Raw genomic sequence first — 27,583 nt, 5'->3', positions numbered from 1 at the left:
TACCAACCAGTATAAACCAGTCAATGCACCGGTGCCCGCCGGTGCCCACCAGTATAAACCACTCAATGCACCGGTGCCCGCTGGTACCAACCAGTATAAACCACTCAATGCACCGGTGCCCGCTGGTACCCACCAGTATAAACCAGTATAAACCAGTCAGTGCACCCGTGCCCGCCGGTACCCACCAGTATAAACCAGTATAAACCACTCAATGCACCCGTGCCCGCTGGTACCAACCAGTATAAACCACTCAATGCACCCGTGCCCGCCGGTGCCCACCAGTATAAACCAGTATAAACCAGTCAATGCACCGGTGCCCGCCGGTACCAACCAGTATAAACCAGTATAAACCAGTCAATGCACCGGTGCCCTCCGGTACCCACCAGTATAAACCAGTATAAACCAGTCAATGCACCAGTGCCCGCCGGTGCCCACCAGTATAAACCAGTATAAACCAGTCAATGCACCGGTGCCCGCCGGTACCAACCAGTATAAACCAGTATAAACCAGTCAATGCACCGGTGCCCGCCGGTACCAACCAGTATAAACCAGTATAAACCAGTCAATGCACCGGTGCCCGCCGGTACCCACCAGTATAAACCAGTATAAACCACTCAATGCACCCGTGCCCGCTGGTACCAACCAGTATAAACCAGTCAATGCACCGGTGCCCGCCAGTGCCCACCAGTATAAACCAGTATAAACCAGTCAATGCACCGGTGCCCGCCGGTGCCCACCAGTATAAACCAGTATAAACCACTCAATGCACCGGTGCCCGCCGGTACCCACCAGTATAAACCAGTCAATGCACCGGTGCCCGCCGGTGCCCACCAGTATAAACCAGTATAAACCACTCAATGCACCCGTGCCCGCCGGTACCCACCAGTATAAACCAGTATAAACCACTCAATGCACCCGTGCCCGCTGGTACCCACCAGTATAAACCAGTATAAACCACTCAATGCACCCGTGCCTGCCGGTACCAACCAGTATAAACCAGTATAAACCAGTCAATGCACCGGTGCCCTCCGGTACCCACCAGTATAAACCAGTATAAACCAGTCAATGCACCCGTGCCCGCTGGTACCAACCAGTATAAACCAGTCAATGCACCAGTGCCCGCCGGTACCCACCAGTATAAACCAGTATAAACCAGTCAATGCACCGGTGCCCGCTGGTACCAACCAGTATAAACCAGTATAAACCAGTCAATGCACCGGTGCCCGCCGGTACCAACCAGTTCCCACCAGTGTAAACCAGTATGGGCCAGTATAAACTTGGATAAATCATTATAAACCAGTATGGACCAGTATAAACTCGGATAAACCAGTATAAACCAGTATGGACCAGTATAAACTCGGATAAACCAGTATAAACCAGTTCAGAGCAGTTGGGAGCAGTATAACCTAGTATAAATCAGTATAAACCAGTTCCGACCAGTGTAAACCAGTTGGGAGCGGTTGGGACCAGTATAAACCAGTATAAATCATTATAAACCAGTTCCAACCAGTATAAACCAGTTCAGAGCAGTTCGGACCAGTTGGGACCAGTATAAACTAGTATAAATCAGTATAAACCAGTTCTGACCAGTATAAACCAGTTGGGACCAGTATAAACTCTGATAAATCAGTATAAACCAGTATAAACCAGTTTGGACCAGTTGGGAGCAGTATAAACCAGTTGGGACCAGTATAAACCAGTATAAACCAGTATAAACCAGTTGGGACCAGTATAAACTAGTATAAACCAGTATAAACCAGTTCCAACCAGTATAAACCAGTTCCAACCAGTATAAACCAGTTCCAACCAGTATAAACCAGTTCGGACCAGTTCGGAGCAGTATAAACCAGTTCGGAGCAGTATAAACTCGGATAAACCAGTATAAACCAGTTCGGACCAGTTCGGACCAGTTGGGAGCAGTATAAACCAGTTGGGACCAGTATAAACCAGTATAAATCAGTATAAACCAGTTCCAACCAGTATAAACCGGTTTGGACCAGTTCAGACCAGTTGGGAGCAGTATAAACCAGTATGGACCAGTATAAACTCGGATAAACCAGTATAAACCAGTTGGGACCAGTATAAACTCGGATAAATCAGTATAAACCAGTAAAAACCAGTAGGGACCAGTATAAACTAGTATAAACCAGTATAAACCAGTTCCAACCAGTATAAACCAGTTCAGACCAGTTGGGACCAGTATAAACCAGTATGGACCAGTATAAACTCGGATAAACCAGTATAAACCAGTTTGGACCAGTTGGGAGCAGTATAAACTCGCATAAACCAGTATAAACCAGTATAAACCAGTTGGAACCAGTATAAACCAGTTGGGACCAGTATAAACTCGGAGAAACCAGTATAAACCAGTATGGACCAGTATAAACTAGTATAAACCAGTATAAACCAGTATAAATCAGTATGAACCAGCTCCGACCAGTATAAACCAGTATAAACCAGTATAAACCAGTATAAACCAGTCTGGACCAGGTCAGACCAGTATAAACCAGTATAAACCAGTCTGGACCAGTATAAACCAGTATGGACCGGTTGGGAGCAGTATAAGCCAGTATAAACCAGTTCAGACCAGTATAAACCAGTTCAGACCAGTATAAACCAGTACAGACCAGTATAAACCAGTTCAGACCAGTATAAACCAGTTCAGACCAGTATAAACCAGTTCAGACCAGTACAAACCAGTTTGGACCGGTTTGGTGAAGTTTCCGGCCCCAAACTGCCCCCAAATCACCACAAAATGCCCCAAACTCCCCAAAACGTCCATCGCCCTTCCCCTCTTCTCCCTCCCAGTTTGTCCCAGTTTGTCCCAGTTTGTCCCAGTCACCCTCAATCCCCCCCCCAAAAAAAAAACAACAAAAAAAAAACCCCAAAAAACCTTTAAAAACTCCAAAAATTTCCAAAACAAAACCCAAAAAACCCAAAAAATTCCCCAAAAAATCCCCCCAAAACCCCAATTTTTTGCTCCCAGTTTATCCCTGTTTGTCCCCAAAAACCTGCAAAAAAACCAAAAAAAAACCCAAAAAAACCCCAAAAAAACCCCAAAAAACCCCCCAAAAGAACCCCAAAAACCCCCAAAAAACCCCCAAAAACCCCAAAAAAACCCCAAAAAAAACCCAAAAAATCCCCAAAAAAAACCCAAAAAAACCCAAAAAAACCCAAAAAAAAAACCCAAAAAAAAAACCCAAAAAAAAAAAACCCAAAAAAAACCCCAAAAAAACCCAAAAAACCCCCAAAAAACCCCAAAAAAACCCAAAAAAAACCCCAAAAACCCCCAAAAAAACCCCCAAAAAACCCCAAAAAAACCAAAAAAACACCAAAAAAACCCCAAAAAAAACAAAAAAACCCCAAAAAAACCCCAAAAAAAACCCCCAAAAAAACCCAAAAAACCCCAAAAAAAAACCCAAAAAAGCAAAAAAAAAAAAAAAACAAAAAAACCCCAAAAAACCCCCCAAAAAAAACCCCAAAAAATCCCCAAAAAAATCCCAAAAAAACCCCAAAAAAACCCCAAAAATCCCCAAAAAAACCCCAAAAAAATCCCCAAAAAAACCCCAAAAAACCCCAAAAAAACCCAAAAAAAAACCCCAAAAACCCCCAAAAAAACCCCCAAAAACCCCCAAAAAAACCAAAAAAACACCAAAAAAACCCCAAAAAAAACAAAAAAAAGAAACAAAAAAAAAACCAAAAAACCCCCAAAAAACCCCAAAAAAACCAAAAAAAAACCCCCAAAAAACCCCCAAAAAAACCAAAAAAAAACCCAAAAACCCCCAAAAAAACCCCCAAAAAACCCCAAAAAAAACCAAAAAAACCCCCAAAACCCCCAAAAAAACCCCCAAAAAACCCCAAAAAAACCAAAAAAACACCAAAAAAACCCCAAAAAAAACAAAAAAAAAACCCAAAAAAAACCCAAAAAACCCCCAAAAAACCCCAAAAAACCAAAAAAACACCAAAAAAACCCCCAAAAAAACAAAAAAAAACCCAAAAAACCCCCAAAAAACCCCAAAAAAAACCCCAAAAAAACCCCAAAAATCCCCAAAAAATCCCCAAAAAAAACCCAAAAAAACCCCAAAAAACCCCCAAAAAACCCCAAAAAACCCCCAAAAAAACCCCCAAAAAAACCCAAAAAAAAACCCCAAAAAAACCCCAAAAAACCCCCAAAAAATCCCCAAAAAAACCCCAAAAAAACCCCAAAAAACCCCCCAAAAAACCCCAAAAAAACCAAAAAAAACCCCAAAAATCACCAAAAAATTCCCCCAAACCCCCGAGATTTTTGCCGCCGCGTACCGGACTGGTCCTCGGTGGTGTCGGCCTCGTGGATCTGGTTGTCGAACCACATGTGCGCCACCGTCATGCGGTTCTGCGTCAGCGTCCCCGTCTTGTCCGAGCAGATGGTGGAGGTGGAGCCCAGCGTCTCCACGGCCTCCAGGTTCTTCACCAGGCAGTTCTTCCTGGCCATGCGCTTGGCCGTCAGCGTCAGGCACACCTGGGGACGAGGAGAATTGGGGCTGGGGGCTTCGTTTTGGGGGGAAATCCCAAAAATCCCCCCAAAATTCCAATAAAATTGGAGGTGGAAGCGCCTGGAGGAACCTTCCGTAGAGAGATCTCCAAATTTTGGGGGTTTTGGGGGCTCTGGAGGGTCTCAAAGGTGTCTGGAAGGCCTGAAATGGGTCTGGGGTCTCAAATGGGTCTGGGGGCTTTGGTTTGGGGCAAAAATCCCAAAAATCCCCCAAAAATTCCACCAAAATTGGAGGTGGAAAGACCTGGAGGAACCTTCTGTAGAAAGGTCTACAAATCTTTGTGATTTTGGGGTTCTGGAGGGTCTCAAATGGGTCTGGGGTCTCAAAATGGGTCTGGGGTCTCAAAGTGGGTCTGGGGGCTTCTTTTTGGGGGGAAATCCCAAAAATCCCCCCAAAAATTCCACCAAAATTGGAGGTGGAAACACCTGGAGGAACCTTCTGTAGAAAGGTCTACAAATTTTTGTGATTTTGGGGTTCTGGAGGGTCTCAAATGGGTCTGGGGTCTCAAAGTGGGTCTGGGGGCTTCGTTTTGGGGGGAAATCCCAAAAATCCCCCAAAAATTCCACCAAAATTGGAGGTGGAAACACCTGGAGGAACCTTCTGTAGAAAGGTCTACAAATCTTTGTGATTTTGGGGGATGTGAAATGAGTCTGCGGTCTCAAAATGGGTCTGGGGTCTCAAAATGGGTCTGGGGTCTCAAAGTGGGTCTGGGGGCTTCTTTTTGGGGGGAAATCCCAAAAATCCCCCCAAAATTCCACCAAAATTGGAGGTGGAAACGCCTGGAGGAACCTTCTGTAGAAAGGTCTACAAATCTTTAAGATTTTGGGGGATGTGAAATGAGTCTGCGGTCTCAAAATGGGTCTGGGGTCTCAAAATGGGTCTGGGGTCTCAAAGTGGGTCTGGGGGTTTCGGTTTAGGGGGAAATCCCAAAAATCCCGGAAAAAATTGCTCAAAGTTTGAGCTGGAAGCACCTGGAGGAACCTTCCATAGAGAGATCTCCAAATTTTGGGGGATTTTGGGGGTTCTGGAGGGTGTCAAATGGGTCTGGGGTCTCAAAATGGGTCTGGGGTCTCAAAGTGGGTCTGGGGGCTTCGTTCTGGGGGGAAATCCCAAAAATCCCGGAGAAAATTGCTAAAAATTTGAGGTGGAAGCGCCTGGAGGAACCTTCCGTAGATGGATCTCCAAATCGTTAAGGTTTTGGGGGGTGTGAAATGAGTCTGGGGTCTCAAAATGGGTCTGGGGTCTCAAATGGGTCTGGGGGCTTCGTTTTGGGGCAAAAATCCCAAAAATCCCCCAAAAATTCCACCAAAATTGGAGGTGGAAAGACCTGGAGGAACCTTCTGTAGAAAGGTCTACAAATCTTTGTGATTTTGGGGTTCTGGAGGGTCTCAAATGGGTCTGGGGTCTCAAAGTGGGTCTGGGGGCTTCGTTTTGGGGGGAAATCCCAAAAATCCCCCAAAAATTCCACCAAAATTGGAGGTGGAAACGCCTGGAGGAACCTTCTGTAGAAAGGTCTACAAATCGTTAAGATTTTGGGGGATGTGAAATGAGTCTGCGGTCTCAAAATGGGTCTGGGGTCTCAAAATGGGTCTGGGGTCTCAAAATGGGTCTGGGGTCTCAAAGTGGGTCTGGGGGTTTCGGTTTGGGGGGAAATCCCAAAAATCCCGGAAAAAATCGCTCAAAGTTTGAGCTGGAAGCACCTGGAGGAACCTTCCATAGAGAGATCTCCAAATTTTGGGGGATTTTGAGGGTTCTGGAGGGTGTCAAATGGGTCTGGGGTCTCAAAATGGGTCTGGGGTCTCAAAGTGGGTCTGGGGGCTTCGTTCTGGGGGGAAATCCCAAAAATCCCCCCAAAAATTCCACCAAAATTGGAGGTGGAAACACCTGGAGGAACCTTCTGTAGAAAGGTCTACAAATCGTTAAGATTTTGGGGGATGTGAAATGAGTCTGGGGTCTCAAAATGGGTCTGGGGTCTCAAAATGGGTCTGGGGTCTCAAATGGGTCTGGGGGCTTCGTTCTGGGAGGAAATCCCAAAAATCCCCGGGAAAATCGGTCAAAGCTGGAGGTGGAAACACCTGGAGGAACCTTCAGTAGATGGATCTCCAAATTTTGGGGGTTTTGTGGGCTCTGGAGGGTCTCAAATGGGTCTGGGGTCTTGAAATGGGTCTGGGGTCTCAAATGGGTCTGGGGGCTTCGGTTTGGGGCAAAAATCCCTGAGAAAATTCTACCAAAACTGGCGGTGGAAAGACCTGGAGGAACCTTCTGTAGAAAGGTCTCCAAATCTTTGTGATTTTGGGGTTCTGGAGGGTCTCAAATGGGTCTGGGGTCTCAAAATGGGTCTGGGGTGTCTAAATGGGTCTGGGGTCTCTAAATGGGTCTGGGGGCTTCGTTTTGTGGGGAAATCCCAAAAATCCCCGAGAAAATCGGTCAAAGCTGGAGGTGGAAATACCTGGAGGAACCTTCTGTAGATGGATCTCCAAATTTTGGGGGTTTTGGGGGCTCTGGAGGGTCTCAAAGGTGTCTGGAAGGTCTGAAATGGGTCTGGGGTCTCTAAATGGGTCTGGGGTCTCTAAATGGGTCTGGGGTCTCAAAATGGGTCTGGGGGCTTCAGGAGCTTCACTTTGAGGGGTGAGGAACCCGAAAATCCCCCAAAATTTCCCCCAACGTTGGAGGTGGAAGCGCCTGGAGGGACCTTTGGTAGAAGAGCGCCCAAATTTGGGATTTTTTGGGTGCATTTGGGGATTTTTGTCCCTCCCAGTCCCTCCCAGTCCCTCCCAGTTCTATTTCAGTCCCCAATGTCTCAATCCCAGTCCCTCCCAGTCCCTCCCAGTCCCTCCCAGTCCCTCCCAGTCCATTCCAGTTTGTTCCCAGTCCATCCCAGTCCATTCCAGTCCATCCCAGTCCATCCCAGTCCCTCCCAGTCCCTCCCAGTCCCTCCCAGTCCCTCCCAGTCCATCCCAGTCACTCCCAGTCCCTCCCAGTCCATCCCAGTCACTCTCAGTCCATCCCAGTCCATCCCAGTCCATCCCAGTTTGTTCCCAGTCCATCCCAGTCCCTCCCAGTCCATCCCAGTCACTCTCAGTCCATCCCAGTCACTCCCAGTCCATCCCAGTCCATCCCAGTCACTCTCAGTCCATCCCAGTCCATCCCAGTCCATCCCAGTTTGTTCCCAGTCCATCCCAGTCCATCCCAGTCCATCCCAGTCCATCCCAGTCCATCCCAGTCCATCCCAGTCACTCCCAGTCCATCCCAGTCCATCCCAGTCACTCTCAGTCCATCCCAGTCCATCCCAGTCCATCCCAGTCCCTCCCAGTCCATCCCAGTCCATCCCAGTCCATCCCAGTTTGTTCCCAGTCCATCCCAGTCCATCCCAGTCCATCCCAGTCCATCCCAGTCCATCCCAGTCCATCCCAGTTTGTTCCCAGTCCATCCCAGTCCCTCCCAGTCCATCCCAGTCCATCCCAGTCCATCCCAGTCCATCCCAGTTTGTTCCCAGTCCATCCCAGTCCATCCCAGTCCCTCCCAGTCCCTCCCAGTCCATCCCAGTCACTCCCAGTCCATCCCAGTCACTCCCAGTCCATCCCAGTTTGTTCCCAGTCCATCCCAGTCCATCCCAGTGCATCCCAGTCCCTCCCAGTCCCTCCCAGTCCCTCCCAGTCCATCCCAGTCCATCCCAGTCCCTCCCAGTCCCTCCCAGTCCCTCCCAGTCCATCCCAGTCCATCCCAGTCCCTCCCAGTCCCTCCCAGTCCCTCCCAGTCCATCCCAGTCCATCCCAGTCCATCCCAGTCCATCCCAGTTTGTTCCCAGTCCATCCCAGTCCATCCCAGTCCCTCCCAGTCCCTCCCAGTCCATCCCAGTCACTCCCAGTCCATCCCAGTCCATCCCAGTCCATCCCAGTTTGTTCCCAGTCCATCCCAGTCCATCCCAGTGCATCCCAGTCCATCCCAGTCCATCCCAGTCCATCCCAGTTTGTTCCCAGTCCATCCCAGTGCATCCCAGTCCATCCCAGTCCCTCCCAGTCCATCCCAGTCCATCCCAGTTTGTTCCCGGTCCATCCCAGTCCATCCCAGTCCATCCCAGTCCCTCCCAGTCCCTCCCAGTCCATCCCAGTCCATCCCAGTCCATCCCAGTCCAATTTCAATCCCAAATATCTCGGTCCCAGTCCCTCCCAGTCCATCCCAGTCCCTCCCAGTCCATCCCAGTTTGTTCCCGGTCCATCCCAGTCCATCCCAGTCCCCAATATCTCAATCCCAGCGGCTCCCAGTCCATCCCAGTCACTCCCAGTCCATCCCAGTCCCTCCCAGTCCATCCCAGTTCAGTCTCAGTCCCCAGTATCTCCATCCCAGTCCCCGGTATCTTCATCCTAATGGCTCCCAGTGGCTCCCAGTCTGCTCCCAGTCCATCCCAGTCCATCCCAGTCCATCCCAGTCCATCCCAGTTCAATTTCAATCCCAAATATCTTGGTCCCAGCAGCTCCCAGTCACTCCCAGTTTGTTCCTGGTCCATCCCAGTCCCCAATATCTCAATCCCAGTCCATCCCAGTCCATCCCAGTCACTCCCAGTCCATCCCAGTCCATCCCAGTCCATCCCAGTCCCTCCCAGTCCATCCCAGTCCATCCCAGTCCATCCCAGTCTGCTCCCAGCCCATCCCAGCCCATCCCAGTCCACCCCAGTTCCCCTTTACACCCCAGTATCTCCGTCCCAGTCCCTCCCAGTCCCTCCCAGTTTGCTCCCAGTTCAACTTCGCACCTCAATGTCTCAATCCCAGTCCCTCCCAGTCCATCCCAGTCCCTCCCAGTCCATCCCAGTCCAATTTCAATCCCAAATATCTCGGTCCCAGCAGCTCCCAGTCACTCCCAGTTTGTTCCTGGTCCATCCCAGTCCATCCCAGTTCCCCTTTACACCCCAATATCTCCGTCCCAGTCCATCCCAGTCCCCAATATCTCAATCCCAGTCCATCCCAGTCCATCCCAGTCCATCCCAGTCCCTCCCAGTTCTATTTCAGTCCCCAGTATCTCCATCCCAGTCCATCCCAGTCCATCCCAGTTTGCTTCCAGTTCAACTTTGCACCTCAATATCTCAATCCCAGTGGCTCCCAGTCCCTCCCAGTCCCTCCCAGTCCATCCCAGTCCATCCCAGTCCATCCCAGTTCAATTTCAATCCCAAATATCTCGGTCCCAGCAGCTCCCAGTCACTCCCAGTTTGTTCCCGGTCCATCCCAGTCCATCCCAGTCCCTCCCAGTCCATCCCAGTCCATCCCAGTTCCCCTTTACACCCCAATATCTCCGTCCCAGTCCATCCCAGTCCATCCCAGTTCAATTTCAATCCCCAATATCTCCATCCCAGTCACTCCCAGTCACTCCCAGTTTGCTCCCAGTCCCTCCCAGTCGCTCACCGTCACGGTGGCCAGCAGCCCCTCGGGCACGTTGGCCACGATGATGCCGATGAGGAAGATGACGGTGGGTGTTCCCAGTCCATCCCAGTCCATCCCAGTCCAATTTCAATCCCCAATATCTCCATCCCAGTCCATCCCAGTCCATCCCAGTTTGCTCCCAGTCCATCCCAGTCCATCCCAGTTTGCTCCAGCTCACCGTCACGGTGGCCAGCAGCCCCTCGGGCACGTTGGCCACGATGATGCCGATGAGGAAGATGACGGTGGGTGTTCCCAGTTTGCTCCCAGTCCATCCCAGTCCAATTTCAATCCCCAATATCTCCATCCCAGTCCATCCCAGTCACTCCCAGTTTGCTCCCAGTCCCTCCCAGTCCCTCCCAGTCGCTCACCGTCACGGTGGCCAGCAGCCCCTCGGGCACGTTGGCCACGATGATGCCGATGAGGAAGATGACGGCCTCGAGCCAGGTGTAGCCCAGGATGAGCGAGAGGATGAAGAAGGAGATGCCGAGGAAGACGGCGACGCCGGTGATGAGCTGGATGAAGTGCTCGATCTCCACGGCGATCGGCGTCTTGCCCACCTCCAGCCCCGAGGCCAGCGTGGCGATGCGGCCCATGACGGTGCGGTCGCCCGTGGCGATCACCACGCCCCGCGCCGTGCCTGGGAAACGGGGCGGAAAAACGGGGAAATCGGTTAAAACGGTGAAAAAAACGGGATATGCGCACAATGTGCCTCCAAAACGGCCTCAAAACGGCTCTAAGATGGCTCCAAAACAACCCCAAAATGGCCCCCAAATGGTTTCAGGTCACTCATCAGCACCATGTCCTGAGCTGTACCTAAAAATGGGGAAAAAACCAGGAGAAAACGGGAAAAATGGAAAAAATTGAGACCGTTACGTGGGAAATTGGAAATAGACCCAAAACGGCCCCAAAAAAGCGGCTCCGGGAGCTCCAGCCCCGAGGCCGGCGTGGCGATGCGCCCATGACGGTGCGGTCGCCCGTGGCGATCACCACGCCCCGCGCCGTGCCTGGGAAACGGGGGGGAAAACGGGGAAATCGGTTAAAACGGCGAAAAAACGGGATATGCGCACGACGCGGCTTCAAAAGGCCCCAGGATGGATCCAAAATGGTCCCAAAAGCGGTTCTGGATCACCCGCGATCAGAATGTCCCGAGCTGTGACTGGAAAATGGGTGGAAAAATGGGGGAAATGGTAAAATGAGGTCAGAAATGGGAAGCTGACGCATAAACGGTCCTGAAATGGCCCAAAACAGTCGCAAAATGGCGCCAAAACGGCATCGGAATTGTCTCCAGATCATTGATGGTCACTATGTCCTGAACTGTACCTAAAAATGGGGGGAAAAGGGAAAAAATGGGGGGAAAAGGGGAAAAAATGGGGGGGAAAAGGGGAAAAAAGAAGGGAAAGCTCTGAAGAACGGGAAATGGACCCAAAACGGCCTCAAAATGGCCCCAAAACGGCCTCAAAATGGCCCCAAAACGGCATCGAAATTGTCTGCAGATCACTTATGGTCACTACATCCTGAACTGTGCCTAAAAATAGGGGAAAAGGGGAAAAATGGGGGGAAAAAGGGAAAAAATGGGGGGAAAAGGGGAAAAAAAAGGGAAAACTCTGAAGAACGGGAAATGGACCCAAAACGGCCTCAAAATGGCTCTAAAATGGCTCCAAAACGACCCCAAAATGGCCCCCAAATGGTTTCAGGTCACTCATCAGCACCACGTCCTGAGCTGCGCCTAAAAATGGGGAAAAAACAGGAGAAAACGGGGAAAATGGGGGGGAAATGGAAAAAATTGAGACCGTTACGTGGGAAATTGGAAATAGACCCAAAACGGCCCCAAAAAAGCAGCTCCGGGAGCTCCAGCCCCGAGGCCGGCGTGAAATTGCTGAAAATTGGGAAAAAATGGGATAAACGGCCTCAAAATGGCCTCAGAGTGCCCCAAACGGTCTCAAAAGAGCCCCAAAATGGTCCCAAGAGAGGTTCCAGATCACCTACGGTCATCGCGTCCTGAGCCGTGCCTGAAAAATGGAGAGAAACGGTCAAAAAATGGTTCAAAAAATGGTAAAATTTGGGGAAAATGGGACATTGACGCAAAATCGCCCTGAAATGGCTTCAAAATTGCCCTGAAATGGTCTCAAAATAGCCCCAAAATGGCCCCCAAATTCCTCCTGATCATCCATGATCACCACGCCCCCGGGCCGTGCCTGGGAATTGGGGGAAAAAATGGGGAAATTGGTGAAAATGGTGAAAAAATGGGATATAGGCGCAAAATGGACTCAAAATGGATGGAAATGGTCCCAAAATGGATCAAAATGGTCCCAAAATGGATCCAAAAGGTTCTGGATCCTCCATGATCTCCACGGCCCGGGCCGTGCCTGGGAATTGGGGGAAAAAACGGGGAAATTGGTGAAAATGGTGGAAAAATGGGATATAGGCGCAAAATGGACTCAAAATGGATGGAAATGGCCCCAAAATGGATCGAAATGGCCCCAAAATGGATGGAAATGGTCCCAAAATGGCTCCAAAGAGGTTCTGGATCCTCCATGATCTCCACGGCCCGGCCCATGCCTGGGAATTGGGGGAAAAAACGGGGAAATTGGTGAAAATGGTGAAAAAAATGGGATATAGGCGCAAAATGGACTCAAAATGGATGGAAATGGTCCCAAAATGGATCAAAATGGTCCCAGAATGGATCCAAAGCGGTTCTGGATCCTCCATGATCTCCACGCCCTGGGCTGTGCCTGGGAATTGGGGGAAAAAACGGGGAAATTGGTGAAAATGGTGGAAAAAATGGGATATAGGCGCAAAATGGACTCAAAATGGATGGAAATGGCCCCAAAATGGATGGAAATGGTCCCAAAATGGCTCCAAAGAGGTTCTGGATCCTCCATGATCTCCACGGCCCGGCCCATGCCTGGGAATTGGGGGAAAAAACGGGGAAATTGGTGAAAATGGTGAAAAAAATGGGATATAGACGCAAAATGGACTGAAAATGGATGGAAATGGTCCCAAAATGGATCAAAATGGTCCCAGAATGGATCCAAAGCGGTTCTGGATCCTCCATGATCTCCACGCCCTGGGCTGTGCCTGGGAATTGGGGGAAAAAACGGGGAAATTGCTGAAAATGGTGAAAAAATGGGATATAGGTGCAAAATGGACTCAAAATGGATGGAAATGGTCCCAAAATGGATCGAAATGGCCCCAAAATGGATGGAAATGGTCCCAAAATGGATCCAAAGCGGTTCTGGATCCTCCATGATCTCCACGGCCTGGGCCGTGCCTGGGAATTGGGGGAAAAAACGGGGAAATTGGTGAAAATGGTGAAAAAATGGGATATAGGCGCAAAATGGACTCAAAATGGATGGAAATGGTCCCAAAATGGATCAAAACGGTCCCAGAATGGATCCAAAGCGGTTCTGGATCCTCCATGATCTCCACGGCCCGGGGGGAAATGGGAAAAAGTTTGAAAAAACGGCAAAAAAAGGTAAAAAAATGGGAAATAGCGGGGAAAAAATAGGAGAGAAAAGTAGGTCAGAACTGGGAACCTGGCCCAAAATGGGGGGAAAACGGGAAAAAGAACAGGAAAAAAAAAATGAGAAAAAAGGAGAAAACCACAGGAAGAATGGGAAAAATCAGCAGAAAAACCCGGGGGGAAAGGAAAAAAGGGGAAAAAAAAACAGAAAAAGATGGGAAAAACAACAGGGAAAAACGGGGAAAAAAGGGGGAAAACAAAAGGAAATAAAAGGGGGAAATGTGAAAAATGGGGAAAATGGGGGAAAAGAGGAAAAATGGGAAAAAAAGGGGAAAAAAAAGGAAAAATGGGAAAAAAAAGGGAAAAAACCCAGGAAAAATGGGAAAAACGGGGGAAAAGAGGAACAAAAGGGGGGAAATGGGGAAAATAGGAAAAAACAGAGAAAACGACAGGAAAAAATGGGAAAAATTGGACAAAGGGGGTAAAAAAAAAAAAAAAAACCACCAGGAAAAAATTAGGAAAAAATGGGAAAGACCAGTAAAAAGTGGGGAAATAAGAAAAATACTGGAAAAAACAGGGAAAAAAATTGGAAAAAAATAATTAAAAAAAAAAAAATGGAAAAAAAACGGGAAAAAAAAGGGAAAAAAGGGGGAAAAAAAGGGGGAAAAAAGGGAAAAAAAGGGAAAAAAAAAAAGGGAAAAAAACGGGAAAAAAAACTCCAAAACTGCCCCGAAATCGCTTCAATCCCCCCCAAATTTTCGGGGCCCCCTCCCCAAATTCGGGGGGCTCACCCTCGACGCAGTTGGTGGAGAAGAAGGTGATGTTGCGCGTCTCCAGCGGGTTGTCGTGGGTGCAGTCGGGCGAGCGCGTCTGCGGCTCCGATTCGCCCGTCAGGGAGGAGTTGTCAACCTGGGGGATGAGATTTTGGGGTGAAAAACGGGGATTTTGGGAAAATTCCCCGAAAATTCCGTGGTTTTGGGGTGAATTTTGGGGTTTTTGGGGTGAATTTTGGGGGTTGTCATGGGTGGCGTCTGCGGCTCCGACTCGCCCGTCAGGGAGGAGTTGTCAACCTGCCAGAGGGGATTTTGGGGTGAAAAACGGGGATTTTGGGAAATTCCATAATTTTGGGGTGAATTTTGGGGTTTTTGGGGTGAATTTTGGGGTTTTTGGGGTGAATTTTGGGGTTTTTGGGGTGAATTTTGGGGGTTGTTGTGGGTGGCGTCTGCGGCTCCAACTCGCCCGTCAGGGAGGAGTTGTCAACCTGGGGGATGAGATTTTGGGGTGAAAAATGGGGATTTTGGGAAAATTCCCCGAAAATTCCGTGGTTTTGGGGTGAATTTTGGGGTTTTTGGGGTGAATTTTGGGGTTTTGGGATGAATTTTGGGGGTTGTCGTGGGTGCCGTCTGCGGCTCCGACTCGCCCGTCAGGGAGGAGTTGTCAACCTGCCAGAGGGGATTTTGGGGTGAAAAACGGGGATTTTGGGAAATTCCATAATTTTGGGGTGAATTTTGGGGTTTTTGGGGGTGAATTTTGGGGTTTTGGGGGTGAATTTTGGGCTTTTGGGGTGAATTTTGGGGTTTTTGGGGTGAATTTTGGGGGCTGTCGTGGGGGCCGTCTGCGGCTCCAACTCGCCCGTCAGGGAGGAGTTGTCAACCCGGGGGATGAGATTTTGGGGTGAAAAACGGGGATTTTGGGAAAATTCCCCGAAAATTCCGTGGTTTTGGGGTGAATTTGGGGTTTTTGGGGTGAATTTTGGGGTTTTGGGGTGAATTTTGGGGTTTTTGGGATGAATTTTGGGGGTTGTTGTGGGTGCCGTCTGCGGCTCCGACTCGCCCGTCAGGGACGAGTTGTCAACCTGGGGGATGAGATTTTGGGGTGAAAAACGGGGATTTTGGGAAAATTCCCCAAAAATTCCGTGGTTTTGGGGTGAATTTTGGGGTTTTTGGGGTGAATTTTGGGGTTTTTGGGGTGAATTTTGGGGGCATTTTTCCCAGGGTATTTTGGGTTGATTCCCCAGGATTTTTCACGCGATTTCCTGGGATTTTTTGGGACAATTTCCCAGGATATTTTTGGGGTAATTTCCTGGGATTTTTGGGGTAATTTCTCAGGACATTTTCGTGCACTTTCCCAGTATTTTGGGGTAATTGCATTTTTTGGGTGATTTTCCCCAGGATTTTTGAGGTAATTTCCCAAGATATTTTCGTGTCATTCCCTGTTATTTTTGGGCCAATTTCCCAGGATATTTTGGGGCAATTTCCCAGGATATTTTTGTGTGATTTTCCCAGTATTTCTGGTACAATTTCCTGGTATTTTTGGGGCGATTTCCCAGGATATTTTTGTGTGATTTTCCCAGTATTTCAGGTGCAATTTCCGGGTTATTTTGGGGCGATTTCCCAGGATTTTTTAGGGGATTTTCCCAGTATTTCTGGTACAATTTCCGGGTTATTTTGGGGCGATTTCCCTGGATATTTTTGTGTGATTTCCCCTGGTATTTCTGGTACAATTTCCTGGTATTTTTGGGGCGATTTCCCCGGATATTTAGTGTGATTTTCCCAGTATTTCTGGTGCAATTTCCGGGTTATTTTGGGGCAATTTCTCAGGATATTTTTGTGTGATTTTCCCAGTATTTCTGGTACAATTTCCTGGTATTTTTGGGGCGATTTCCCCGGATATTTAGTGTGATTTTCCCAGTATTTCTGGTGCAATTTCCGGGTTATTTTGGGGCAATTTCCCAGGATATTTTTGTGTGATTTCCCCTGGTATTTCTGGTGCAATTTCCGGGTTATTTTGGGGCGATTTCCCAGGATATTTTTGTGTGATTTTCCCAGTATTTCTGGTGCAATTTCCCGGGATATTTTGGGGCAATTTCCCAGGATATTTAGTGTGATTTTCCCCAGTATTTCTGGTGCAATTACCAGGTTATTTTGGGGCGATTTCCCAGGATTTTTTAGGGGATTTTCCCAGTATTTCTGGTACAATTTCCTGGTATTTTTGGGGCAATTTCCCAGGATATTTTTGTGTGATTTTCCCAGTATTTCAGGTGCAATTTCCGGGTTATTTTGGGGCGATTTCCCCGGATATTTTTGTGTGATTTTCCCAGGTATTTCTGGTACAATTTCCGGGTTATTTTGGGGCAATTTCCCAGGATATTTTTGTGTGATTTTCCCAGTATTTCCGGTGCAATTTCCGGGGATATTTTGGGGCAATTTCCCAGGATATTTTTGTGTGATTTCCCCTGGTATTTCTGGTACAATTTCTGGGTTATTTTGTGGCAATTTCCCCGGATATTTAGTGTGATTTTCCCAGTATTTCTGGTGCAATTTCCCGGGATTTTTGGGGCGATTTCCCGGGATTTTTGGGGCGATTTCCCGGGATTTGGGGTCCCACCTTGCATCCGTGCGCCGAGATGATCCTGAGGTCGGCCGGGACTCGGTCGCCGCCCTTGACCTCCACCAGGTCCCCGACCACGACCTCCTCGGCGTTCACCTGCATCTTCTCGCCCTCCCGGATCACCAGGGCTTGCTGGAAATCACAGAATTCCGGCGATTTCAGCGATTTATGGAATTTCAGGCATTTATGGAATTCCTGGGCTGGTAGAACCCAAGAAATCCCAAAAATTCCCCCCCAAATTTGGCTTTTTTTTTCACCTTTTTTCCCCTCAAAAAAAACCAACCCTAAATGCCGAAAAGAAATCCTAAAACAAAAAAAAAAAACTCCCAAAAAATCCTAAAAAAATCTCGGAAAAAATCCGCCCGAAAAAAATCCGCCCCGAAAAAATGCCCAAAAAATTAAAAAAAAAAATCCGGAAAATGCCCCAAAACCCCAAAAGAATTTTAAAAAATCCCAAAAAACACCAAAAAAATCCCAATTAATCCCCAAACCCCAGATTTATCCTCCAGACCCCAATTAACCCCCAACGCCTCCCTAAAATCCCCTAAAATTCCCTTTTTTTTCATTTTAACCTGCTCAAACCCCCAAAACCCTCGGAAAAAATCCCCAAAAAATCCCAAAAATTAAAAAAAAATTTTAAAAAAATATAATAAATAATAATTAATAAATAATAATTAATAAATTAATAAAAAAATTTTAAAAATTAAAAAAAATAAATAAAAATCCCCAAATTTCTCCTCCAGCGCCCCCAAACCCCCTCCCCAAAACCCCTCACCCAGAGCCCCCCCAGAGGTGAAAATTCGGATTTTTGCCCCCAAAACGGGAGCGCCCCAGGCTGAATTTTGGCTGCCGGAGCCCTCAACCCCAAATCTGCCGTTTTTCAGCCCAAAACGCACCTGGGGCACCATGTTCTTGAAGGACTCCATGATCTTGGAGCTCTTGGCCTCCTGGTAGTAGGAGAAGCAGCCGGTGATGATGACGACGGCGGCCAGGACGATGCCCAGGTACAGCTGGGGGGACAAAAATGGGTTTGGGGTCACTTTGGGGATTTTTGGATAGCAAAAAATCCTAAAAATAAGCCAAAAAGTCACCCTAAAAAAAAAAAAAAAAAAAATCTGCACCGAAGAAACGCACAAAAAAAAAGCAAAAAAACCAAAAAAAAACACACACAAAAAACCCTAAAAAAACCCCTAAAAAATCCCCCCAAAATCCACACCAAAAAAACACACACAAAAAAAAAAAAAAACAACAAAAAAAAACGCACAAAAAAACCTCAAAAAAAACCCTAAAAAGTCCCCCCAAAATCCACACCAAAAAAACACACAAAAAAACCCCAAAAAAAAACGCACATAAAACCTCAAAAAAAAACCCTAAAAAATCCCCCCAAAATCCACACCAAAAAAACACACAAAAAAAAAAAAACAAAAAAAAACCACACACAAAAAAATCTCAAAAAAAAACCTAAAAAATCCCCCCAAAATCCACACCAAAAAAACACACAAAAAAAAACAAAACAAAAAAAACCCACACACAAAAAAACTCAAAAAAACCCCTAAAAAATCCCCCCAAAATCCACACCAAAAAAACACACACAAAAAAAAAAAAACCAAAAAAACCACACAAAAAATCTCAAAAAAAAACCTCTAAAAAATCCCCCCAAAATCCACACCAAAAAAAACACACAAAAAAAAAAAAAAAAAAAAATTCACACAAAAAACCTCAAAAAAAAACCTAAAAAATCCCCCCAAAATCCACACCAAAAAAACACACCCAAAAAACCCCCCCAAAAAAACCACACAAAAAACCTCAAAAAAAACCCTAAAAAATCCCCCCGAAATACCCAAAAAGTACCCAAAAAATAAAAAGAAAGCCCTAAAAAACAAAAAAAAACACAAAAAAAAAAACAACCCCATAATCCCCCCCAAAAATATCCCCCAAAAATAAAAAAAATAATGCCCCCAAAAAACCCAATAAAATAAAAAACATTAAAAATTCCAAAAAATCATAAAAAAGGTCCCAAAAAATCCAAATAAATCCCAAAAACATCCCCCAACCCCTCTGCCAAAAATTTTATGAAAACCTCCAAAAATCCCACAAAAAAAACCAAAAAAAACCCCAAAAACCCCAAAAAATCCAAATAAATCCCAAGAAAATCCAAAAAACCCCCAAAATAATAAAAAATAAATCCCCCAAAAAATCAAAAAAAAACACCAAAAAACCCCCAAAAAATCTCAAAAAATCCCCAAAAAATCCCAAAAAAACCCTCAAAAAAATCCCCAAAAAACCCCAAAAAATCCCCAAAAAATCTCAAAAAATCCCCAAAAAATCCCCAAAAAATCCCCAAAAAATCTCAAAAAATCCCCAAAAAATCTCCAAAAATCCCCTAAAAATCCCAAAAAAATCCTCAAAAAATCCCCAGAAAATCCGCAAAAAATCCCCCAAAAATCCCAAAAAATCCCCAAAACATCTCAAAAAATCCCCTAAAAACCCCCAAAATCCCCAAAAAATCCCAAAAAATTCCTGAAAAATCCCAAAAAAATCCCAAAAAAACCCCAAAAAATCCCCAAAAAATCCCAAAAAACCCCAAAAAATCCCCAAAAAAACCCAAAAAATCCCCCAAAAAAATCTCAAAAAATCCCCAAAAAATCAGCAAAAAATCCCCAAAAAATCCCAAAAAAATCCCCAAAACACCCCAAAAAGTCCCCAAAAAATCCCCAAAAAATCCCCAAAAATCCTCAAAAAATCCCCAAAAAATCCCAAAAAAATCCTCAAAAAATCCCCAAAAAATCCCCAAAAAAATCCCTGAAAAAATCCCCCCAAAAATAAAAAAAAAAGCAAAAAATCCCCAAAAAACCCCAAAAAAACCCCAAAAAAACCCCCAAAAAATCCCCAAAAATCCCAAAAAACCCCAAAAAATCCCCAAAAAATCTCAAAAAAATCCCCCAAAAAAATAAAAAAAACCCAAAAAATCCCTGAAAAACCCCCCAAAAAACCCAAATAAATCCCCCAAAAATCCCCCAAATAATCCAAATAAATCCCAAAAAAAAATCTCAAAAAAATCCCCTAAAAATCTCAAAAAAATCCCCAAAAAATAAAAAAAAAATCCCAAAAAATCCCCTCCCCCCAAAAAAAACCCCCCCAAAAAAAAACCTCCCCAAAAAGAAAATCCCCCAAAAAAATCCCCAAAAAATCCCCAAAAAATCCCCCCCTAAAAAAAAAAAAAAAAAACCAACCAAAATAATCCCCAAAAAATCCCCAAAAAAAACCCCAAAAAACCCCCCAAAAAATCCCCAAAAAACCCCCCAAAAAATCCCAAAAAATCCCCCAAAAAAATAAAAAAAACCCAAAAAATCCCTGAAAAACCCCCCAAAAATCTCAAAAAAATCCCCAAAAAATAAAAAAAAAATCCCAAAAAATCCCCTCCCCCCAAAAAAAACCCCCCCAAAAAAAAACCTCCCCAAAAAGAAAATCCCCCCAAAAAATCCCCAAAAAATCCCCCCCTAAAAAAAAAAAAAAAACAAACCAAAATAATCCCCAAAAAATCCCCAAAAAAACCCCAAAAAACCCCCCAAAAAATCCCCAAAAACCCCAAAAAATCCCCAAAAAACCCCCCAAAAAATCCCAAAAAATCCCCCAAAAAAATAAAAAAAACCCAAAAAATCCCTGAAAAACCCCCCAAAAAACCCAAATAAATCCCCAAAAAAATCCCCCAAATAATCCAAATAAATCCCAAAAAAAAAATCTCAAAAAAATCCCCTAAAAATCTCAAAAAAATCCCCAAAAAATAAAAAAAAATCCCAAAAAATCCCCTCCCCCCAAAAAAAAACCCCCCCAAAAAAAAACCTCCCCAAAAAGAAAATCCCCCCAAAAAATCCCCAAAAAATCCCCCCCTAAAAAAAAAAAAAAAAAAACCAACCAAAATAATCCCCAAAAAATCCCCAAAAAAAACCCCAAAAAACCCCCCAAAAAATCCCCAAAAACCCCAAAAAATCCCCCAAAAAATCCCAAAAAACCCCCCAAAAAATCCCCAAAAACCCCAAAAAATCCCCCAAAAAATCCCAAAAAATCCCCCAAAAAATCTCAAAAAAAATGCCCCAAAATCCCAATTGCCCGCAAGCCGCGCGGCCGCGTTTCGGCGCTCACGTTGTCGTTGGAGGGCTCGTCCTCGGTGCCGGCCTGGATGCCGTAGGCCAGGAAGCAAAGGATGGCCCCGATCCACAGCAGGATGGAGAAGCCGCCGAAGAGCTGCCGGCAGAACTTCACCCACTCGGGCGTCGTGGGCGGCGGCGTCAGCGCGTTGGGGCCGTCCCGCGCCAGGATCTCCTGCGCCTTGCTGTGCGTCAGGCCCTGCAATGGAAATTTAGAGAAAAAATGGTGAAAAAATGGTGAAAAATGGTGAAAAAATGGTGAAAAATGAGCAAAAAATGAGCGAAAAATGAGTGAAAACTGAGCGAAAAATGAGCGAAAAATGAGCGAAAAATGAGCGGGAAATGAGTGAAAAATGAGCGAAAAATGAGCGGGAAATGACCTAAAAATGACCTAAAAATGAACTAAAAATGACCTAAAAATGAACTAAAAATGAACTAAAAATGAACTAAAAATCCCGGGCCAGGATCTCCTGCGCCTTGCTGTGGGTGAGACCCTGGAACAAAATTTGGGAGGATTTGGTGAAAAAATGGTGAAAAAATGGTGAAAAATGAGCAAAAAATGAGCGAAAAATGAGTGAAAACTGAGCGAAAAATGAGCGAAAAATGAGCGGAAAATGACCTAAAAATGACCTAAAAATGACCTAAAAATGAACTAAAAATGAACTAAAAATCCCGGGCCAGGATCTCCTGCGCCTTGCTGTGGGTGAGACCCTGGAACAAAATTTGGGGGGATTTGGTGAAAAAATGGTGAAAAAATGGTGAAAAATGGAGCAAAAAATGAACGAAAAGTGAGCGAAAAATGAGTGAAAAATGAGTGGAAAATGAGCTAAAAATGACCTGAAAATGAACTAAAAATGAACTAAAAATGAACTAAAAATGAACTAAAAATGAACTAAAAATGAACTAAAAATCCCAGGCCAGGATCTCCTGCGCCTTGCTGTGCGTCAGGCCCTGCAACGAAATTTGGGGGGATTCGGTGAAAAAACAGCGAAAAAACGGTGAAAAAATGGTGAAAAATGAGCAAAAAATGAGCGAAAAATGAGCGAAAAATGAGCGAAAAATGACCTAAAAGTGACCTAAAAATGACCTAAAAATGACCTAAAAATGAACTAAAAATGAACTAAAAATGAACTAAAAATCCCGGGCCAGGATCTCCTGCGCCTTGCTGTGCGTCAGGCCCTGCAACGAAATTTGGGGGGATTTGGTGAAAAAATGGTGAAAAAATGGTGAAAAAATGGTGAAAAATGAGCAAAAAATGAGCGAAAAATGAGTGAAAACTGAGCGAAAAATGAGCGAAAAATGAGCGAAAAATGAGCGGGAAATGAGTGAAAAATGAGCGGAAAATGAGCGGAAAATGACCTAAAAATGACCTAAAAATGACCTAAAAATGACCTAAAAGTGACCTAAAAATGAACTAAAAATGAACTAAAAATCCCAGGCCAGGATCTCCTGCGCCTTGCTGTGCGTCAGGCCCTGCAACGAAATTTGGGGGGATTTGGTGAAAAAACGGCGAAAAAACGGTGAAAAAATGGTGAAAAATGAGCAAAAAATGAGTGAAAACTGAGTGAAAAATGAGCGAAAAATGAGCGAAAAATGAGTGAAAAATGAGCGAAAAATGAGCGAAAAATGAGTGAAAAATGAGCGGAAAATGAGTGAAAAATGAGCGGAAAATGAGCGGGAAATGAGTGAAAAATGAGCGGAAAATGACCTAAAAATGACCTAAAAATGACCTAAAAATGACCTAAAAATGACCTAAAAATGAACTAAAAATGAACTAAAAATCCCAGGCCAGGATCTCCTGCGCCTTGCTGTGGGTGAGACCCTGGAACAAAATTTGGGAGGATTTGGTGAAAAAAATGGTGAAAAAATGGTGAAAAATGGAGCAAAAAATGAGCGAAAAGTGAGCGAAAAATGAGTGAAAAATGAGTGGAAAATGAACTAAAAATGAACTAAAAATGACCTAAAAATGAACTAAAAATGAACTAAAAATCCCAGGCCAGGATCTCCTGCGCCTTGCTGTGGGTCAGGCCCTGGAATGGAAATTTGGGGAAATTTAGCAAAAAAATGAGTGAAAAACGGTGAAAAAATGGTGAAAAATGAGCGAAAAATGAGCGAAAAATGAGCGGGAAATGAGTGAAAAATGAGCAGAAAATGACCTAAAAATGACCTAAAAATGACCTAAAAATGACCTAAAAATGACCTAAAAATGACCTAAAAATGACCTAAAAATGAACTAAAAATGAACTAAAAATCCCGGGCCAGGATCTCCTGCGCCTTGCTGTGCGTCAGGCCCTGCAACGAAATTTGGGAGGATTCGGTGAAAAAATGGTGAAAAATGAGCAAAAAATGAGTGAAAACTGAGCGAAAAATGAGCGAAAAATGAGCGAAAAATGAGTGAAAAATGAGCGAAAAATGAGTGAAAAATGAGCGGAAAATGACCTAAAAATGACCTAAAAATGACCTAAAAATGACCTAAAAATGAACTAAAAATGAACTAAAAATCCCGCGTCAGGATCTCCTGCGCCTTGCTGTGGGTGAGACCCTGGAACAAAATTTGGGGGGATTTGGTGAAAAAATGGTGAAAAAATGGTGAAAAAATGGTGAAAAAATGGTGAAAAATGAGCAAAAAATGAGCGAAAAATGAGTGAAAACTGAGCGGAAAATGAGCGGAAAATGAGCGAAAAATGAGCAAAAAATGAGCGAAAAATGAGCGAAAAAATAAGCAAAAAATGAGTGAAAATTGAGTGGAAAATGAGCGAAAAATGAGTGAAAAATGAGTGAAAAATGAGTGAAAAATGAGTGAAAAATGAGCGAAAAATGAGTGAAAAATGAGTGAAAAATGAGCAAAAAATGAGCGGAAAATGAGCGAAAAATGAGCAAAAAATGAGCGAAAAATGAGCGAAAAATGAGCGAAAAATGAGTGAAAATTGAGCGGAAAATGAGTGAAAAATGAGTGAAAAATGAGTGAAAAATGAGCGAAAAATGAGTGAAAAATGAGTGAAAAATGAGCGGAAAATGAGCGAAAAATGAGCAAAAAATGAGCAAAAAATGAGCGAAAAATGAGCGAAAAATGAGCGAAAAATGAGTGAAAATTGAGCGGAAAATGAGTGGAAAATGAGTGAAAAATGAGCGAAAAATGAGTGAAAAATGAGCAAAAAATGAGCGAAAAAATGACCTTAAAATGAACTTTAAAATTACTTTTAAATGACCTAAGAGTGACCTAAAAATTACCAAAAAATGACAAAAAAATGACCTAAAAATGACCTAAAAATTAACTGAAAAGTGAACCAAAGAATTACCTAAAAATGAACTAAAAAGGACCTAAAAATGATCTAAAAAGGACCCAAAAATGAGCTAAAAATGAACCTAAAAATGAACTAAAAATGAACTAAAAATGGTCTAAAAAGGACCCAAAAATGAGCTAAAAGTGAACTAAAAAGGTACTAAAAATGAACTAAAAGTGATCCCAAAATGACCAAAAAAGGACCTAAAAATGACCTTAAAATTGCCTAAAAATGAATTTTAAAAGGACCTAAAAATTACCTTAAAATTGCCTAAAAATGACCTAAAAAGGACCTAAAAATGAATTTAAAAAGGACTTAAAAATTACCTTAAAATTGCCTAAAAATGAATTTTAAAAGGACCTAAAAATGACCTTAAAATTGCCTAAAATGACCAAAAAAGGACCTAAAAATGAATTTAAAAAGGACTTAAAAATGACCTTAAAATTGCCTAAAAATGAATTTTAAAAGGACCTAAAAATTACCTTAAAATTGCCTAAAAATGACCTAAAAATTACCTTTAAATTGCCTAAAAATGAATTAAAAATGACATAAAAATGACCTTAAAATCGCCTAAAAATGAATTTAAAAGGACCTAAAAATGGCAGGAATACCCGGAGCACCAAGGGACCCCAAAATCTCCAGAAATTTCCCCAAAAACGCCGGAATTCACCCCAAATTACCTGGACGCAGTCGGTGTTGTATTTTCTGCAAACCTCCTCGATCGACATCTTGTGCTCGGTCTGTGGGGAGGGGGAGCCCCAAAATTCCAGAAATCCCCCCAAATATTCCAGAAATCCCCCAAAATTCCAGAAATCCCCCCAAAATTATAGAAAACCACCCCAAAATTCCAGAAATCCCCCCAAAATTCCAGAAATCCCCCCCAAAATTCCAGAAATTTCCCCCAAAATTCCAGAAATCCCCCCGAAATTCAAGAAATCCCCCCAAAATTCCAGAAATCCCCCCAAAATTTCAGAAATCCCCCCAAAATTCCAGAAATTTCCCCCAAAATTCCAGAAATCCCCCCGAAATTCAAGAAATCTCCCCAAAATTCCAGAAATCCCCCCCAAAATTCCAGAAATCCCCCCAAAATTCCGGAAATTTCCCCCCAAAATTCCAGAAATCCCCCCAAAATTCTAGAAATCCCCCCAAAATTCCAGAAATCCCCCCAAAATTCCAGAAATTTCCCCCAAAATTCCAGAAATCCCCCAAAATTTCAGAAATCCCCCCAAAATTATAGAAAACCACCCCAAAATTCCACAAATCCCCCCAAAATTCCAGAAATCCCCCCGAAAATTCCAGAAATCCCCCCCGAAATTCCAGAAATCCCCCCCAAAATTCCAGAAATCCCCCCAAAATTCCAGAAATCCCCCCCGAAATTCAAGAAATCTCCCCAAAATTCCAGAAATCCCCCAAAATTTCAGAAATCCCCCCAAAATTATAGAAAACCACCCCAAAATTCCACAAATCCCCCCAAAATTCCAGAAATCCCCCCAAAATTCCAGAAATCCCCCCCGAAATTCAAGAAATCTCCCCAGAATTCCAGAAATCCCCCCAAAATTCCAGAAATCCCCCCAAAATTCCAGAAATTTCCCCCCAAAATTCCAGAAATCCCCCCGAAAATTCCAGAAATCCCCCCAAAATTCCAGAAATCCCCCCCAAAATTCCAGAAACTCCCCCAAAATTCCAGAAATTTCCCCCCAAAATTCCAGAAATCCCCCCCAAAATTCCAGAAATCCACCCGAAATTCAAGAAATCCCCCCAAAATTCCAGAAATCCCCCCGAAAATTCCAGAAATCCCCCCAAAATTCTAGAAATCCCCCCAAAATTCCAGAAATCCCCCCCGAAATTCAAGAAATCTCCCCAAAATTCCAGAAATCCCCCCAAAATTCCAGAAATCCCCCCCGAAATTCAAGAAATCTCCCCAAAATTCCAGAAATCCCCCCAAAATTCCAGAAATCCCCCCCAAAATTCCAGAAATCCCCCCCAAAATTCCAGAAATCCCCCCAGAATTCCAGAAACTCCCCCAAAATTCCAGAAACTCCCCCAAAATTCCAGAAATTTCCCCCCAAAATTCCAGAAATCCCCCCCAAAATTCCAGAAATCCCCCCAGAATTCCAGAAATCCCCCCGAAATTCAAGAAATCCCCCCAAAATTCCAGAAATCCCCCCCAAAATTCCGGAAATCCCCCCCAAAATTCCAGAAATTCCCCCGAAATTCCAGAAATCCCCCCGAAATTCCAGAAATCCCCCCAAAATTCCAGAAATCCCCCCCAAAATTCCAGAAATCCCCCCAAAATTCCAGAAATTTCCCCCCAAAATTCTAGAAATCCCCCCGAAATTCCAGAAATCCCCCCAAAATTCCAGAAATTTCCCCCAAAATTCCAGAAATCCCCCAAAATTTCAGAAATCCCCCCAAAATTATAGAAAACCACCCCAAAATTCCAGAAATCCCCCCAAAATTCCAGAAATCCCCCCAAAATTCCAGAAATCCCCCCCGAAATTCAAGAAATCTCCCCAGAATTCCAGAAATCCCCCCAAAATTCCAGAAATCCCCCCAAAATTCCAGAAATTTCCCCCCAAAATTCCAGAAATCCCCCCGAAAATTCCAGAAATCCCCCCAAAATTCCAGAAATCCCCCCCAAAATTCCAGAAATCCCCCCCAAAATTCCAGAAATCCCCCCAAAATTCCGGAAATCCCCCCCAAAATTCCAGAAATTTCCCCCCAAAATTCCAGAAACTCCCCCAAAATTCCAGAAATTTCCCCCCAAAATTCCAGAAATCCCCCCGAAATTCAAGAAATCTCCCCAAAATTCCAGAAATCCCCCCCAAAATTCCAGAAATCCCCCCAAAATTCCAGAAACTCCCCCAAAATTCCAGAAATTTCCCCCCAAAATTCCAGAAATCCCCCCGAAATTCAAGAAATCTCCCCAAAATTCCAGAAATCCCCCCCAAAATTCCAGGTCTCTCCCCAAATCCCTCCCAAACCTCCCTAAATCCCCATTTTCCCCCCAAAATCCCCCCAAACCCCCCATTTTTTCCCCAAACTTCCCCCCAAACCCCCCCAAAATCCCCATTTTTCCCCCCAAAATCCCCCCCAAACCCCCCCTTTTTTCCTCAAACTTCCCCCCAAACCCCCCCAAACCCCCACAAATCCCCCATTTTTTGCCCCCAAAATCCCCATTTTCCCCCCAAAATCCCCCCCACAAATCCCCCATTTTTCCCCAGTTTCCCCAAACCCCCACAAATCCCCCATTTTTTCCCCCCAAAATTCCCATTTTCCCCCCCAAAATCCCCCCCACAAACCCCCCATTTTTGCCCCCAAAACCCCCCAAACCCCCCCTTTTTTCACCCCA

General features: G+C 44.8%; 1 protein-coding gene across 3 annotated transcripts in view; it reads right to left on the bottom strand.

The window, feature by feature from the left end:
* The window catches only part of ATP1A3 (ATPase Na+/K+ transporting subunit alpha 3), an 80,832-nt gene that overhangs the window by 38,495 nt on the left and 14,754 nt on the right, over positions 1-27,583 (bottom strand). For 2 of the 3 annotated variants that reach the window (XM_058823160.1, XM_058823159.1), the window contains exons 3-9: positions 24,912-24,971; positions 20,943-21,146; positions 17,696-17,809; positions 16,797-16,931; positions 14,201-14,318; positions 10,315-10,583; positions 4,300-4,498 (exon numbers count right to left, since the gene is read on the bottom strand). In XM_058823160.1, coding sequence (XP_058679143.1) covers positions 4,300-4,498; positions 10,315-10,583; positions 14,201-14,318; positions 16,797-16,931; positions 17,696-17,809; positions 20,943-21,146; positions 24,912-24,971 — 1,099 coding nt within the window. Of the gene's footprint in view, positions 1-4,299; positions 4,499-9,928; positions 9,984-10,314; positions 10,584-14,200; positions 14,319-16,796; positions 16,932-17,695; positions 17,810-20,942; positions 21,147-24,911; positions 24,972-27,583 lie in introns of those variants that run through there. The other variant, XM_058823161.1, reaches the window with a different exon arrangement.

Source organism: Ammospiza caudacuta, chromosome 38 (assembly GCF_027887145.1).
Source record: "Ammospiza caudacuta isolate bAmmCau1 chromosome 38, bAmmCau1.pri, whole genome shotgun sequence".
In the NCBI taxonomy this organism is placed as follows: domain Eukaryota; kingdom Metazoa; phylum Chordata; class Aves; order Passeriformes; family Passerellidae; genus Ammospiza; species Ammospiza caudacuta.
Note: the sequence above shows the minus strand (reverse complement) of the source record. Positions and strands in the feature narration are given on the sequence as shown.